Raw genomic sequence first — 12,660 nt, forward strand, 5'->3', positions numbered from 1 at the left:
CACCTGTATTTCAATAAAACAAATCATGTCGTCTTTCTCCAGAAAAACCAAGCCCCCCACCAAAACTTGGTGTGAGCGATGTGACCAAAGAGAGTGTGTCACTGGCCTGGGCCAAACCAGAACAAGATGGAGGCAGCAGAATTACTGGCTACCTAGTGGAGGCTCAAGAGAAAGGCCAGGAGAAGTGGGTCAAGTGTGGTGTAACCAAGTCTGTCTACCTCACAGTGTCTGGTCTAAGGGAGAATGCTGAGTACTTCTTCAGGGTCAGAGCTGAGAACCATGCTGGATTCAGTGATGTTAAGGAAATGGTCAACCCTGTAATGGTGAAAGACCAGCTTGGTAAGTTGCAGTCTAAAAAGACAAACTGCAGAATAAGCCATTATTTACTATTAGAGTATATAACCAGGAAATTAAAAAAATACTCCTGATATCCTTGTCTAAAACTCTCTCTATAACTTCTGTGCTTTAGAATCTCCTGAGATGAACATGAACGACTTCCCTCACAACACAGTGTGTGTCAGAGCCGGTTCCACCCTTAAGTGTGAGATCCCACTGACAGGCCGACCTTTGCCTAAAGTCTCACTGTCCAAGGATAACGTACAACTCAAGTCAACAATGAGGTTCAACTCTGAAGTCACCCCTGACAGCATCAAGATCAGTCTACGGGAGAGCATCGCTGGAGACTCAGGACGCTACGATATCACTGCCTCAAATTCCAGTGGAACCACCAAACAATATGTAAATATTGTGGTTCTAGACCGTCCCAGTGCCCCACTTGGACCGGTGGTTGTGTCTGACGTGACAGAAGACAGCCTTAATCTGGAGTGGCTCCCACCGGTATATGAAGGTGGTAGCCCCATCACCAACTACATCATCCAAAAGAGAGAGACAACCACAGCCAACTGGATGGATGTCTCTTCTGCTGTGGCTCGTTGCACCATGAAGATTATGAAGCTGACCACTGGCCTGCAGTACCAGTTCAGAATCAGGGCTGAGAACAGATATGGAATCAGCGAGCACATTGACTCACCAATTGTTGCTGTCAGCCTTCCTTACAGTAAGAATTCTTTGTTTTGCTTTCATGTTTTATCCATTATTGCTTTTCCTTCTCTGTTTTTCTAAATCTAAATTAATTTGTAAACCCTCCAACTCTGTTTCGCCCCTACCAGCTGTTCCTGATGCTCCACTAACTCCAGAGGTCACTTCTGTAACTAGAGAGACCATTACTGTGGCCTGGACGGAGCCCAAGTCAGATGGTGGCAGCCATGTGTTTGGCTACCATCTCCAGATGAAAGACAAGAACAGCATTCTCTGGCAGAGAGTCAACAAAATGGTGATCCGTGCTACTCACTTTAAGGTCACTAATATTAATGCTGGACTTATTTATGAGTTCAAGGTGGCTGCAGAAAACGCTGCTGGAGTCAGTGCCTTCAGCAAGTCCTCTGACGCAGTGCTGGCTATTGATGCTTGTGGTGAGTAGAGTTAAAAAATCTGTATAAAAGTCAAAGTATGATTTCACCTGTACAACTTACAATGAATTCCCACTTTCCGTTCCTGCAGAGCCACCCATAAACCTGCGCATCAGTGACATCACCAAGAACACCATCAGCTTGGCCTGGCATAGACCCAACTATGATGGTGGATCCCCGATCGTTGGCTACAACATTGAGAAGAGGGAGGGTGTCAGTGCCAAATGGTCCAAGGCTGTCCTGAACAATGTCACAGACACCCACTTCACTGTGCCCGGCCTGACTCAGGACGAGACATACGAGTTCAGAGTCATGGCCAGGAACGCCGTTGGGTCAGTCAGCAACCCGTCCATTACTGCTGGACCAGCCACCTGTGTGGACACATACGGTAGGTGTCATCTTATTCTTAAATATGGATTTACATAAATTGTAGTTTACACGTGACATTTTGGACAAACTGTTGCCTTTATTCTTATTCATGTTTTTTTGTGAATCTGGATATCACATTTTGTAAAACAACTTCTTGTTTTACAAATCAAATATCTCAGCTTGACTCTTGTTCATGTGAGCACTCTGTGATGCCTCAGAATTTCAACTCACCTTTTTGTCATTTCTCTTCCAGGTGCCCCAGAGATTGAAATACCTCAGGAGTACTTCAGTGAGGTCAAACACAAGGCTGGCTCTAATGTGGAGCTCAAGTTTAATATCACAGCCAAACCTGCTCCCACTATTGAGTGGCTGAAGGATGGCAGAGAACTCGTGCCCAGCGCCCAGCTCTCCTTCAAACACACGTTTGAGTGCACCAGTGTGTTCCTAAGGGAAACCACTCGTTTGAATTCTGGTGTCTATGAGGTCAGGGTGAAGAACTCCTTGGGATCTGCATGTGCTGTTGTCAGGCTGCTCATACAAGGTATTCAAATATTATTTAAAAAAAATGATGATAATTTTCACCTTGCATGAAATTAATTTTATATGTATAAAAACTCTGATTTTCACATTATTCTCTCTTATCTAGACAAGCCAGGTCCCCCTGCTGGAGAAATCCAGTTTAAGAAGGTGACTGCTGACAATATAACCATCATGTGGTCCCCACCGGCTGATGAGGGCGGTGCAATGGTGACTCATTACATTGTGGAGAAAAGACAGACCAGCAGGGTCATGTGGTCCATAGTGTCGGAGAAGCTGGTCGACTGCATCGTTAATGTTCCCAGACTCATCCGGGGCAATGAGTACATCTTCAGAGTTCGTGGAGTCAACAAATTTGGCATTGGAGACCAACTGGAGTCTGAGCCTGTCATTGCAAAGAATGCATTCGGTAAGAGAGTGAAGTTAATATCCTGCCACATCTGGTGTTCTGTCCTGAGATGATTATGTGTCATGATTATGATGAAATCTAATATTTTATGTATAAATAATGATTCCCTGTATACAGATACTAATTTGTGAGATGATAGAAAAGCGAGTGGTTTTGCAAACATGTTAAACGATAGAAAAACAGTTTCATCTAACCTGGTCCTTTTTTTTACAGTTCCTCCTAGCGAGCCATCTAAGCCTCAAGTCACCATGATTACCAAGTCCACCATGACAGTGATCTGGGAAAGACCTGCATTGAATGGAGGCAGCGACATTGACGGCTACTACCTGGAAAAGAGTGAGAAGAAGAGTCTGCAGTGGTTCAAGGTTTGCTTTTTGACCAATCTTTATGAAAGCTATATCATATATTTAAGATCCCAAACTAAAGAATGGCAAGTGTTCGCTTCATAAAATACACATTTTGTCCAGGTGGTGAAGGGAACCATCAGAGACACTAGGCAGAAAGTCACCAACCTGGTGGAGAACAGCGAATACCAGTTCAGAGTCTGTGCTGTCAACAAGGCTGGAGCAGGGAACTACTCTGAGTGTTCTGATCTCTACACAGCCTACGACCCGATCGGTAAGCAGTAACATTACAGCTTTGCTGGAGTTTCTTTACAAGATTTCTATATTGTCATGGTCTTCACACAGAATCTTTTATCTTCTCCAGATTTGCCTGGTGAGCCATCCAAGCTGCATGTGGTTGACTCCACAAAGACCTCCATCACCCTCGGCTGGGAGCCCCCAGTTTACGACGGTGGCAGTGAGGTCACTCACTACCTTTTGGAGCAGATGAACTCTGAAGAGAAAGAATGGGTGACCATCAACCCACAGGTCAATTCCTGTGAATATGTGGTGTCCCATCTCAAGCCCGGAACCTACTACTTCTTCAAAGTGTCGGCTGTCAACTCTAAGGGCAAAGGAGAGGACATCAAGATGTACCAACCTGTGCAGGCCAAAGACATCTTGGGTTTGTATTTATGTTGACTCCTCTAGGATCAGTTACAAGCAAGTTTTTGTTTAATAATTAGGATAAAAAACAACCTGATCATTAACAGTACTTGAGTGTCATAGTTATTTTCTTTTGTTTTTATTGCTTCAAATTGTTGCTTTGATTGTTTTGTAAACTCCATCTAAACTCGGATGGATTAGTATGATATATAATTATTGATGAGAATAAGAATAAGACGTCCTTTATTAGTCCCACAATGGGGAAATTTGCAATATAACAGCAGCAAAAAGAAACAGTAATATATAGAAATATAAAGATATATATATAAACATATGAATAGAATTAAATATATACAGTGTTAAGAAATATATTTTGTGAGAGAATATGTAGAGTGAATGTATTGCACATGAAAAGGTGAGAAGTTTATTAATACTATGATTCCTCCTCATTTCATTTGTGTTACACTTTAACAGAGGAAGCTGATTTGGACTTGGATGTTCCCATGACAACCCAGTACACAGCTAAAGCTGGCCGTGATGTGGAAGTGTTCATCCCCCTGAAGGGACGCCCCGCCCCCAATGTCACATGGCGCCGAGGCGACCGCAACATGGCTGGTGACAACAACTACTCCATCACCAGCACTGAGCGAGCTACCACACTCCTCCTGCCAAAGGTCAGCCGCGATGACTGTGGGAAGTACTTGCTGGAGATTGAGAATGGCGTTGGAGAACCAAAGATAATTACAGTTTCCCTTAAAGTTCTGGATAGTCCAGCCACCTGCCAGAAACTGTTGGTCAAGAACGTGAGCAGAGGAAAGTTGACCCTCAGCTGGGAAGCTCCTGTCATTGATGGTGGTTCCCCTGTCACTAATTACATTGTTGAGAAGAAGGCCTCCACCATGAAGGCTTACCAGGTGATCACCGCAGAGTGTGCCAACACATCCTACAAGGTGTCCGGCCTGGAGGAGGATTGTGCTTACTTCTTCCGTGTGTCTGCTGAAAACGAGTATGGTGTGGGTGACACATGTGAGACCACTGAGCCCGTCAGAGCCACGGAAACTCCAGGAGCTGTTAAAGATCTGATGATGCTTGACTCCACGAAGACCTCTGTCACCCTGCAGTGGACCAGACCTGACCACGATGGTGGCAGCCTCATCACTGACTACATCATTGAGAAGAGATCCCAGGAAGAGGTCAACTGGGCTTTGGGTGCTACGTGTAAGCGCTGCAGCTGTGAAGTCACAGGACTTAAAGAGAACGATATCATGGACTTTAGAGTATTTGCCAAGAATGAAAAGGGAAACAGTGACTTCTCACTGATTGGTCCAATCGTAGTGATGGACTTCATCATTCCACCCGAGGCCCTTCTGAGTGACTACCCCAATGGAGAGCTTGCTGTTCGCATTGGTCAGAACATCCACATTGAATTGCCCTTCAAGGGTAAACCAAGACCCGCAATCAGCTGGCTAAAGGATAACTTCCCTCTGAAGGAAAGCGAGAAAATTCGCTTCAGGACCACTGACAACAAGACTTCCGTCACAGTCAGAGGAGCCAAGAAAGAGCATGCCGGCCAATACACCTTGGTTCTGGACAACAGAGTCATCAAAAACTATTTTGACATTAATGTGATCACTCTGGGAGCCCCCTCAGTGCCAGTTGGTCCTATCCGCTTTGATGAGATTAAAGCTCAGAGTATCATCATCTCCTGGGATGTGCCAAAGGAGGATGGAGGTGGCGAGATCACCTGTTACAGTGTGGAGAAACGTGAAACCTCCCAGGCTAACTGGAAGATGGTCTGCTCCAGTGTTGTCAGGACCACATTCAAGATTCCCAACCTGGTCAAGGAAGCTGTGTACCAGTTCAGGGTCCGTGCGGAGAACAAGTATGGTGTCAGTGAACCACTCAACTCCTCAGATGTTATTGCCCAGCACCAGTACAAACCTCCAGGTCCCCCAGGAAAGCCAGTGGCCTACAACGTCACCAGTGATGGAATGACCATCGGTTGGGAGATCCCAGGTTTTGATGGCGGGTCCCCTATATTGGGCTATCATGTTGAGAAGAAGGACAGGAACAGCCTCTTGTGGCAGAAAGTGAACTCCTCCATCATATCCAGCAAAGAGTACAGAATCATTGGTCTCATGGAGGGACTGGAGTACTCCTTCCGAGTCTATGCAGAGAACAATGCTGGAATTAGCCCTATGAGTGAACAGAGTAAACACGCGCTTGCTATCTCCCCTGTTGGTAAGTGCATGTTAACCCTAGTCTGTTAAAAATACAAGTCTCTCGCATATTACTATATCTACAATATTCTTTGCTTCAGTATCACATGTTTTTTTTTTTAAACCAAGCATTTATTTCATCTGTCTTCTCTCATTAGATCCACCTGGCACTCCCACGCTCATCGATGTAACCAGAGATTCGGTCACGCTGCAGTGGGACATCCCCAGTAAGGATGGTGGCAGCAAGATAGTTGCCTATAGTGTGGAGAGGCGCCAAGGCAGAGGCAAATGGCTGCGGTGCAACTTCACTGATATCAGCGAAACCCAGTTCACTGTGACTGGTTTATCACCTGGAGACAGATTCGAGTTCAGAGTGATTGCCAGGAATGCTGTGGGCACAGTCAGTCCACCGTCCAACTCCTCTGGATCCATCATGACCAGGGATGAGAGCAGTAAGTACATTCCATTTTAGAAATGTTATCATAAACAGTGTGTTCCTTCATTCTGCCGATCACTCATCTGTTCATTCTCTTTGTATCTCCAGTATCTCCTGAGATCATTTGGTCTCCAGATCAGGTTCTATCGATGAGGGCTGGAGAGAAGGTGCAGCTCGGCTGCAGCATCACTGGACGTCCTGTCCCCCAGGTTGTCTGGTACAAGGATGGCAAAGAGATCGACAAGAGGATCATGATTGACATTGAGATCACCAGCAGTATCGGATCCAGCAGTCTGTTTATTCGTGATGCTGACAGGAACCACCGTGGAATCTACACTGTCGAGGCCAAGAACAGCTCTGGTACCAAGAAAGCTGACGTCAACGTCAGAGTGCAAGGTTGGTAAACACTTATGTTTCATTATGTTTTAGAGACACCGTATAGGAACAACATTTTCAATCCTGTTTCTATTAACACTTGGATCCTACCTTCTCACACACTCAGATACACCGGGACCGGTAGAAGGTCCTATCCGTTTCACTGGCATCACGGCTGAGAAGTGCACTGTGTGGTGGAACCCACCAGAGAACGATGGTTGTGCCGCCATCACTCATTATGTGGTGGAGAAGAGGGAGACATCCAGGATCACCTGGGCCTTGGTCACCTCTAAGTGTGAAGCCTGTTCTTACAATGCTACCAACCTCATCAGGGGCAACGAGTACCAGTTCAGAGTCTCTGCTGTCAACAAGTTTGGTGTTGGCAAACCACTGGACTCTGATTCTATCATTGCACAGATGCAATACAGTAAGTTACTCACATTCTCTGTGACAAATTTGACCAAAGCTAGTAAACATGACTGATCTGTTGCAATTGAAATCTAGCAGAAATAACAGAGAGAACTGCCTCCTCATTCAGAACTTGACCTTTGTACAAAAAACATGTTTTCTTCTCTCTTTCAGCTGTGCCTGATGCCCCTGGTACTCCTGATGCCACACATGTGACTGGAAACAGCATCACCCTGTGCTGGACTAGGCCAAGGTCAGATGGAGGCAACGAGATCAAACACTACATCCTTGAGAGGCGAGAGAAGAAGAGCCTGCGCTGGCTGAAGGTTTCCTCCAAGAGGCCCATCACAGAGCTGAGACACCGTGTCACCAAACTCACTGAGAGCAACGAGTACGAGTTCCGCGTCATGGCTGAAAATGGCGCTGGTGTTGGACCGGCCAGCAGTACCTCCAGGCTCTTCAAATGCAGAGAGCCTACAAGTGCTCCCAGTGCTCCCACAATGATCAAGGTAGGATTACAGAAGATAATCCTTCCTTATATTCAATAAAATGTCAGACATGTATATATTTTGTCAGCTATATTGTTATGTACAAATTATTTTAAATTTAAGTTGCTGTTTTAACACAGTGAAAACCTCAAAATGACTTAAATTACATAATAATAGAGAGAATTGAGAATAAAGAAACCCTTTGAGAACTCTGTTTGTTTTCTTTAGGTCACTGACTCCACTAAGTCATCTATCACCATTGACTGGACCAAGCCAGTCTTTGATGGTGGAATGGAAATCATTGGCTACAACATTGACATGTGTAAGGCCAGTCTGGAGGAGTGGCACAGAGTCAACAACCAGATTTGCTTCCACACCAGTTACACTGCCAAGGGCTTGGTGGCTGCAGAGACCTACAAGTTCAGAGTCAGTGCTGTAAATGGATCAGGAGAAGGCGAAGCCTCTGTGCTGACCAGTCCTGTTCAGGCTCTGGACAGACTCACATCTCCTGAGATTGACATTGATGCCAACTTCAAGCAAACTCACATCGTAAAGAATGGCGGCATGGTCACCCTCCATGTGGCCTTCTGCGGTAAACCAGCTCCTCTGGCCACCTGGTCTAAGGTGGATGGTGAGTTGCCTGTCATGGGTGATATCAACACCACAGATTCATTCTCCACTCTGACTATTGAGGGGTGCACAAGGTATGAGGCTGGAAAATACACCCTGTCTCTAGAGAACAACAGTGGGCGCAAGTCCATCACGTTCACTGTCAAAGTGCTGGATACACCTGGACCTCCAGGAGCCATCACCTTTAAAGATGTTACCCGTGGAGCCTTGACAATGATGTGGGATGCCCCCACAAATGATGGTGGAGCCCGAATCCACCACTACATTGTGGACAAGCGTGAAGCCAGCCGCCTGGCTTGGCAGGAAGTCAGTACCAAGAGCTCTCGGCAGATGATTAGGGTAACTGGTTTGGATATTGGGGTGCGATATTTGTTTAGGGTGATTGCTGTTAACCAGTACGGCCAGGGAGAAGCTCATGAGATGACAGAGCCTATCATTGCCACAGAAGAACCTGCGCCACCCAAGAGACTGGATGTCGTTGACACCACCAACTCCTCAGCCTCGCTGGTGTGGCTGAAGCCTGAGCATGATGGGGGCAGCCGCATCAGAGGCTACATTGTTGAATTCCAAGCTAAAGGCACTGACCGCTGGGTTGTTAGCGAAGAGACCAAGTCCCAAAAGATGACAGTGGAAGGTCTGATTGAGAATACTGAATATGACTTCAGAGTCAGGGCCAAGAACGATGCTGGAATCAGCGAGCCTCAGGGCACCTTCGGATCTGTGGTCATTAAGGAGCCCCGCATTGAACCAACTGCTGATCTCAGCAGCATCACCAACCAGCTCATCACCTGCAAGACCTCAAGCACCTTCGCAATCAACATCCCAATCAGTGGCAGACCTGTGCCAAAGGTCACCTGGAAGCTGGAAGAGATGAAGCTGAAGGAGACGGACAGAGTTTCCATTAAGACCACAAAGGAGAGAACCACTCTGGTGGTGAAAGACAGCAAGAGAAGCGATAGTGGAAAATACTACTTGACCCTTGAGAACACAGCTGGTGTGAAGACATTCACGGTGACGGTAGTTGTCGTTGGCAGACCGACTCCACCCACAGGCCCGGTGGACATCTCTGGAGTTTCCTCAGAATCCTGCATCCTGTCTTGGTCTGAGCCAGCGGACGATGGTGGTACTGACATCACCAACTACATTGTGGAAAAACGAGAGTCTGGCTCTGCCTCCTGGCAAGTGGTGAACTCCAGTGTGAAGAGAACCACCATCAAAGTGACTCATCTTACCAAGTACTTGGAGTACACCTTCAGAGTGTGTGCTGAGAACAAGTTTGGAGTAAGCAAGTCCGTGGAGTCTGCTGCTGTTGTCATTGAGCATCCATATGGTAAGTCCTGATCAACATATACACAAAAATAAATACAAAGTTTGATGAATTTTGTCAAAGTGCCTTCGTCCAGATCAAATTAGGAATACCTGTTCTCACTGCTTCTTTGTTTTCACAGCTCCTCCAAGTCCTCCAAATCGTCCAGATGTGGTATCTGTCTCTGCCAGCGCCATCGGCATCAAATGGGAACTGCCCTATGCAGATGGTGGCAGCGAGATTACAGGCTACTGGATTGAGAAGAAGGAAAGGAACACGATTCTGTGGGTGAGGGAAAACAAACTGCCTTGCCTGGACTGCCAGTACAAGATATCCAGCCTGATCGAGGGCCTGGACTACCAGTTCAGGGTGTATGCCATGAACATCGCTGGACTCAGCAAGGCCAGTGAGGCCTCCAGACCTGTAACAGCACTAAACCCTGTTGGTAAGTGACATGTTTATCTACTACAGATATTTATTATTCAGACTAATGACTTCAAGAGCGTAAAAAATCGGCATAATTAAAACTGTGGTACAGTTTTACGATTGACTCCTTTCCATCCTCGCTTAGATCCTCCTGGTAAGCCTGAGGTGACGGATATCAGCCACTCCTCTGTATCACTGTGCTGGACTGTGCCATTTAATGATGGTGGCAGCAAGATCGTTGGGTATGTGGTGGAAAGGAAAGTCTACAGCACGGACGAGTGGGACGACAACCGCTGGCTCAAGTGCAACTACACCACCATTAGTGAGAACTACTTCACTGTGGCTAACCTGGGAGAGGGAGAGACCTACGAGTACCATGTCATCGCTAAGAATGCTGCAGGTGTCCACAGCACACCTTCCGAGTCTACCGGACCAATCACGTGCAAGGACGAATACTGTAAGTCTGGGTCATCAAATCATTACAATTAGGATTTTGATTTCATTGACCATTATTAGTAATAAGTATAATACTAGCAAATTAAGTTAAATAACAAAAACTAGTATATTTTTTGACCTTTTGCTTTTAATCACATTGTGGCATCCTTACAAGTCAATTGTTATTAAGGTAAATATCTATACTCTCTTCTTTGCTGCAGGTCCTCCCAAAGCTGAACTTGACAGCAGGCTGGTGGGTGAGACAGTCACGGTCACTGCTGGCTCCGACCTTGTCCTGGACGGGGCTGTAGGCGGTAAACCGGAGCCTGTGGTCTTCTGGTCGAAGGGCGACAAGATTTTGGAGCTGGGAGAGAAATATTCGCTGACCTACACTGCCACCAGAGCCATGGCCGTGATCAAGGACTGCGACAGATATGACACAGGCAGATACGTCCTGACCGTCAAGAACGCCAGCGGAATCAAGACCGCGGCTGTCAGCGTTAAAGTTCTAGGTGAGTAACCAACGAGCAACTGGGATGAAACAAGAATCACATTATTACTACAAGGATATGACTTGGTTGACTTTTGCCTCGAATAGAAAAACTTGAAGTTGTGTAGTAATTAATAGACATTTCTCTGGACTGATTGACGGGTTCTCCTCTTTTAGACACTCCTGGAGCTCCGGCTGACAAGATCGTAATCAGCAGAGTGACGGAGGAGAAATGTACCGTGTCGTGGAAGATTCCACTGCAGGATGGTGGAGACCTTGTCACCAGTTACATAGTGGAGCGTCGCGAGACCAGCCGCCTCAACTGGGTCATCATGGAGGCCGAGTGCAAGACTCTGTCATGTGTCAGCAGCCGACTGATCAAGAATAACGAGTATGTGTTCAGAGTCAGAGGAGTCAACAAATTCGGACCTGGAGTTGCTCTAGAATCTGATCCCATCATCGCCAGGAACGCCTACAGTAAGCTTTCTCTGACTTTACCTTTTTATTCAAAAGTTTCCTGATGGTGGTGCTGTGGCATAGTGAGGACAAACCCTTGTCAGTTCGATCCCAGGTTTTACCATTTGCATGCTGAAGTGTCCTTGCTGAACCCCAAATGGCCACGCATATAAAGAATGTTTCTGTCTTTGACCCCGACGTGTCTTAACTCTTTTATCTCTCAGCCATCCCATCCCAGCCGGGGACACCGGACGTTACAGCTGTGGCCAAGGAGCACGTCATCATCGAGTGGCTGAAGCCTGAGAGCGATGGAGGCAGCGAGATCAAAACATACATTGTGGATAAACGAGAGAAGAGCAGCACCAGGTGTGATTAACATCTGATGGTCTTGATGGATGAAGTTGAGTTTTCACCTTCTGTAATATTGATGTCATCATCTTTCCCTAACCACATCCCGTCATTTCTTCTCTGGAACAGGTGGACTCGGGTTAATAAGAATTACACCATCTACGACACTCGTCTGAAGATCTCAGGTCTGTTGGAGGGAAGTGAGTACATGTTTAGAGTGACAGCTGTCAACGCTGCAGGAGACAGCCAGCCCAGTGACGCCTCACCATACATCCTCTGCAGAGACCCAACTTGTAAGACATTGAACAGTCTTTTCTTTTCAATTTCTAACCATAATTCCATCCATACTTTGGAAAGATGAATTTCCTCTCGATGGAATTAGGTTTGAAGAATATCAAATATATCCATTTGTACATTTACTTTCAGATACACCAGCTCCTCCATCAATGCCTCGCATTACTGACACAACCAAGCACAGCATCAATCTGACATGGACCAGACCCATGTACGACGGAGGCTCAGACGTCACCGGCTACATAGTGGAGATCTTAGAGGAGGGCACCGAGCAGTGGTACCGTGCCAGTGCCAAGGCACTCCAGACCAATGAGTATGTGGCCGCAGGCCTGGCAGCCAATAAGAAGTACAGATTCAGAGTAGCTGCCATCAACAACAAGGGCACCGGGGAGTTCAGTGAACCTAGTGTGGAGGTCCAGCCTCTGGAGAGAATCGGTGAGTCAATCCAAACTTCAGCTCTTTTCCTGGTAAAACTTGCTGTGGCAGAAAAGAGAGAAAGCTAAATAGAATAGAACATCATACAATTTAATTATTAAATATTATTATCACCAACACCAACACCAAAACTTCCATTCA

The 12,660-nt window shown here is 46.3% G+C and overlaps 1 protein-coding gene across 1 annotated transcript in view; it reads left to right on the forward strand.

Moving 5' to 3' along the window:
* ttn.2 (titin, tandem duplicate 2) overlaps positions 1 to 12,660 on the forward strand; it is a 174,511-nt gene that overhangs the window by 147,002 nt on the left and 14,849 nt on the right. The window contains exons 188-209 of the mRNA XM_062402154.1: positions 43 to 339; positions 470 to 1,057; positions 1,170 to 1,472; positions 1,561 to 1,857; positions 2,092 to 2,379; positions 2,485 to 2,784; positions 2,998 to 3,149; positions 3,252 to 3,402; positions 3,493 to 3,792; positions 4,248 to 6,014; positions 6,151 to 6,444; positions 6,537 to 6,824; positions 6,931 to 7,230; positions 7,386 to 7,720; positions 7,928 to 9,659; positions 9,778 to 10,080; positions 10,207 to 10,518; positions 10,718 to 11,008; positions 11,164 to 11,463; positions 11,667 to 11,808; positions 11,920 to 12,083; positions 12,217 to 12,519. Of these exons, the coding sequence (XP_062258138.1) occupies positions 43 to 339; positions 470 to 1,057; positions 1,170 to 1,472; positions 1,561 to 1,857; positions 2,092 to 2,379; positions 2,485 to 2,784; positions 2,998 to 3,149; positions 3,252 to 3,402; positions 3,493 to 3,792; positions 4,248 to 6,014; positions 6,151 to 6,444; positions 6,537 to 6,824; positions 6,931 to 7,230; positions 7,386 to 7,720; positions 7,928 to 9,659; positions 9,778 to 10,080; positions 10,207 to 10,518; positions 10,718 to 11,008; positions 11,164 to 11,463; positions 11,667 to 11,808; positions 11,920 to 12,083; positions 12,217 to 12,519 (9,207 nt within the window). The remainder of the gene's footprint in view (positions 1 to 42; positions 340 to 469; positions 1,058 to 1,169; positions 1,473 to 1,560; positions 1,858 to 2,091; positions 2,380 to 2,484; positions 2,785 to 2,997; positions 3,150 to 3,251; positions 3,403 to 3,492; positions 3,793 to 4,247; positions 6,015 to 6,150; positions 6,445 to 6,536; positions 6,825 to 6,930; positions 7,231 to 7,385; positions 7,721 to 7,927; positions 9,660 to 9,777; positions 10,081 to 10,206; positions 10,519 to 10,717; positions 11,009 to 11,163; positions 11,464 to 11,666; positions 11,809 to 11,919; positions 12,084 to 12,216; positions 12,520 to 12,660) is intronic.

The sequence above is a fragment of the Platichthys flesus genome, chromosome 13 (genome assembly GCF_949316205.1).
Source record: "Platichthys flesus chromosome 13, fPlaFle2.1, whole genome shotgun sequence".
NCBI lineage: Eukaryota > Metazoa > Chordata > Actinopteri > Pleuronectiformes > Pleuronectidae > Platichthys > Platichthys flesus.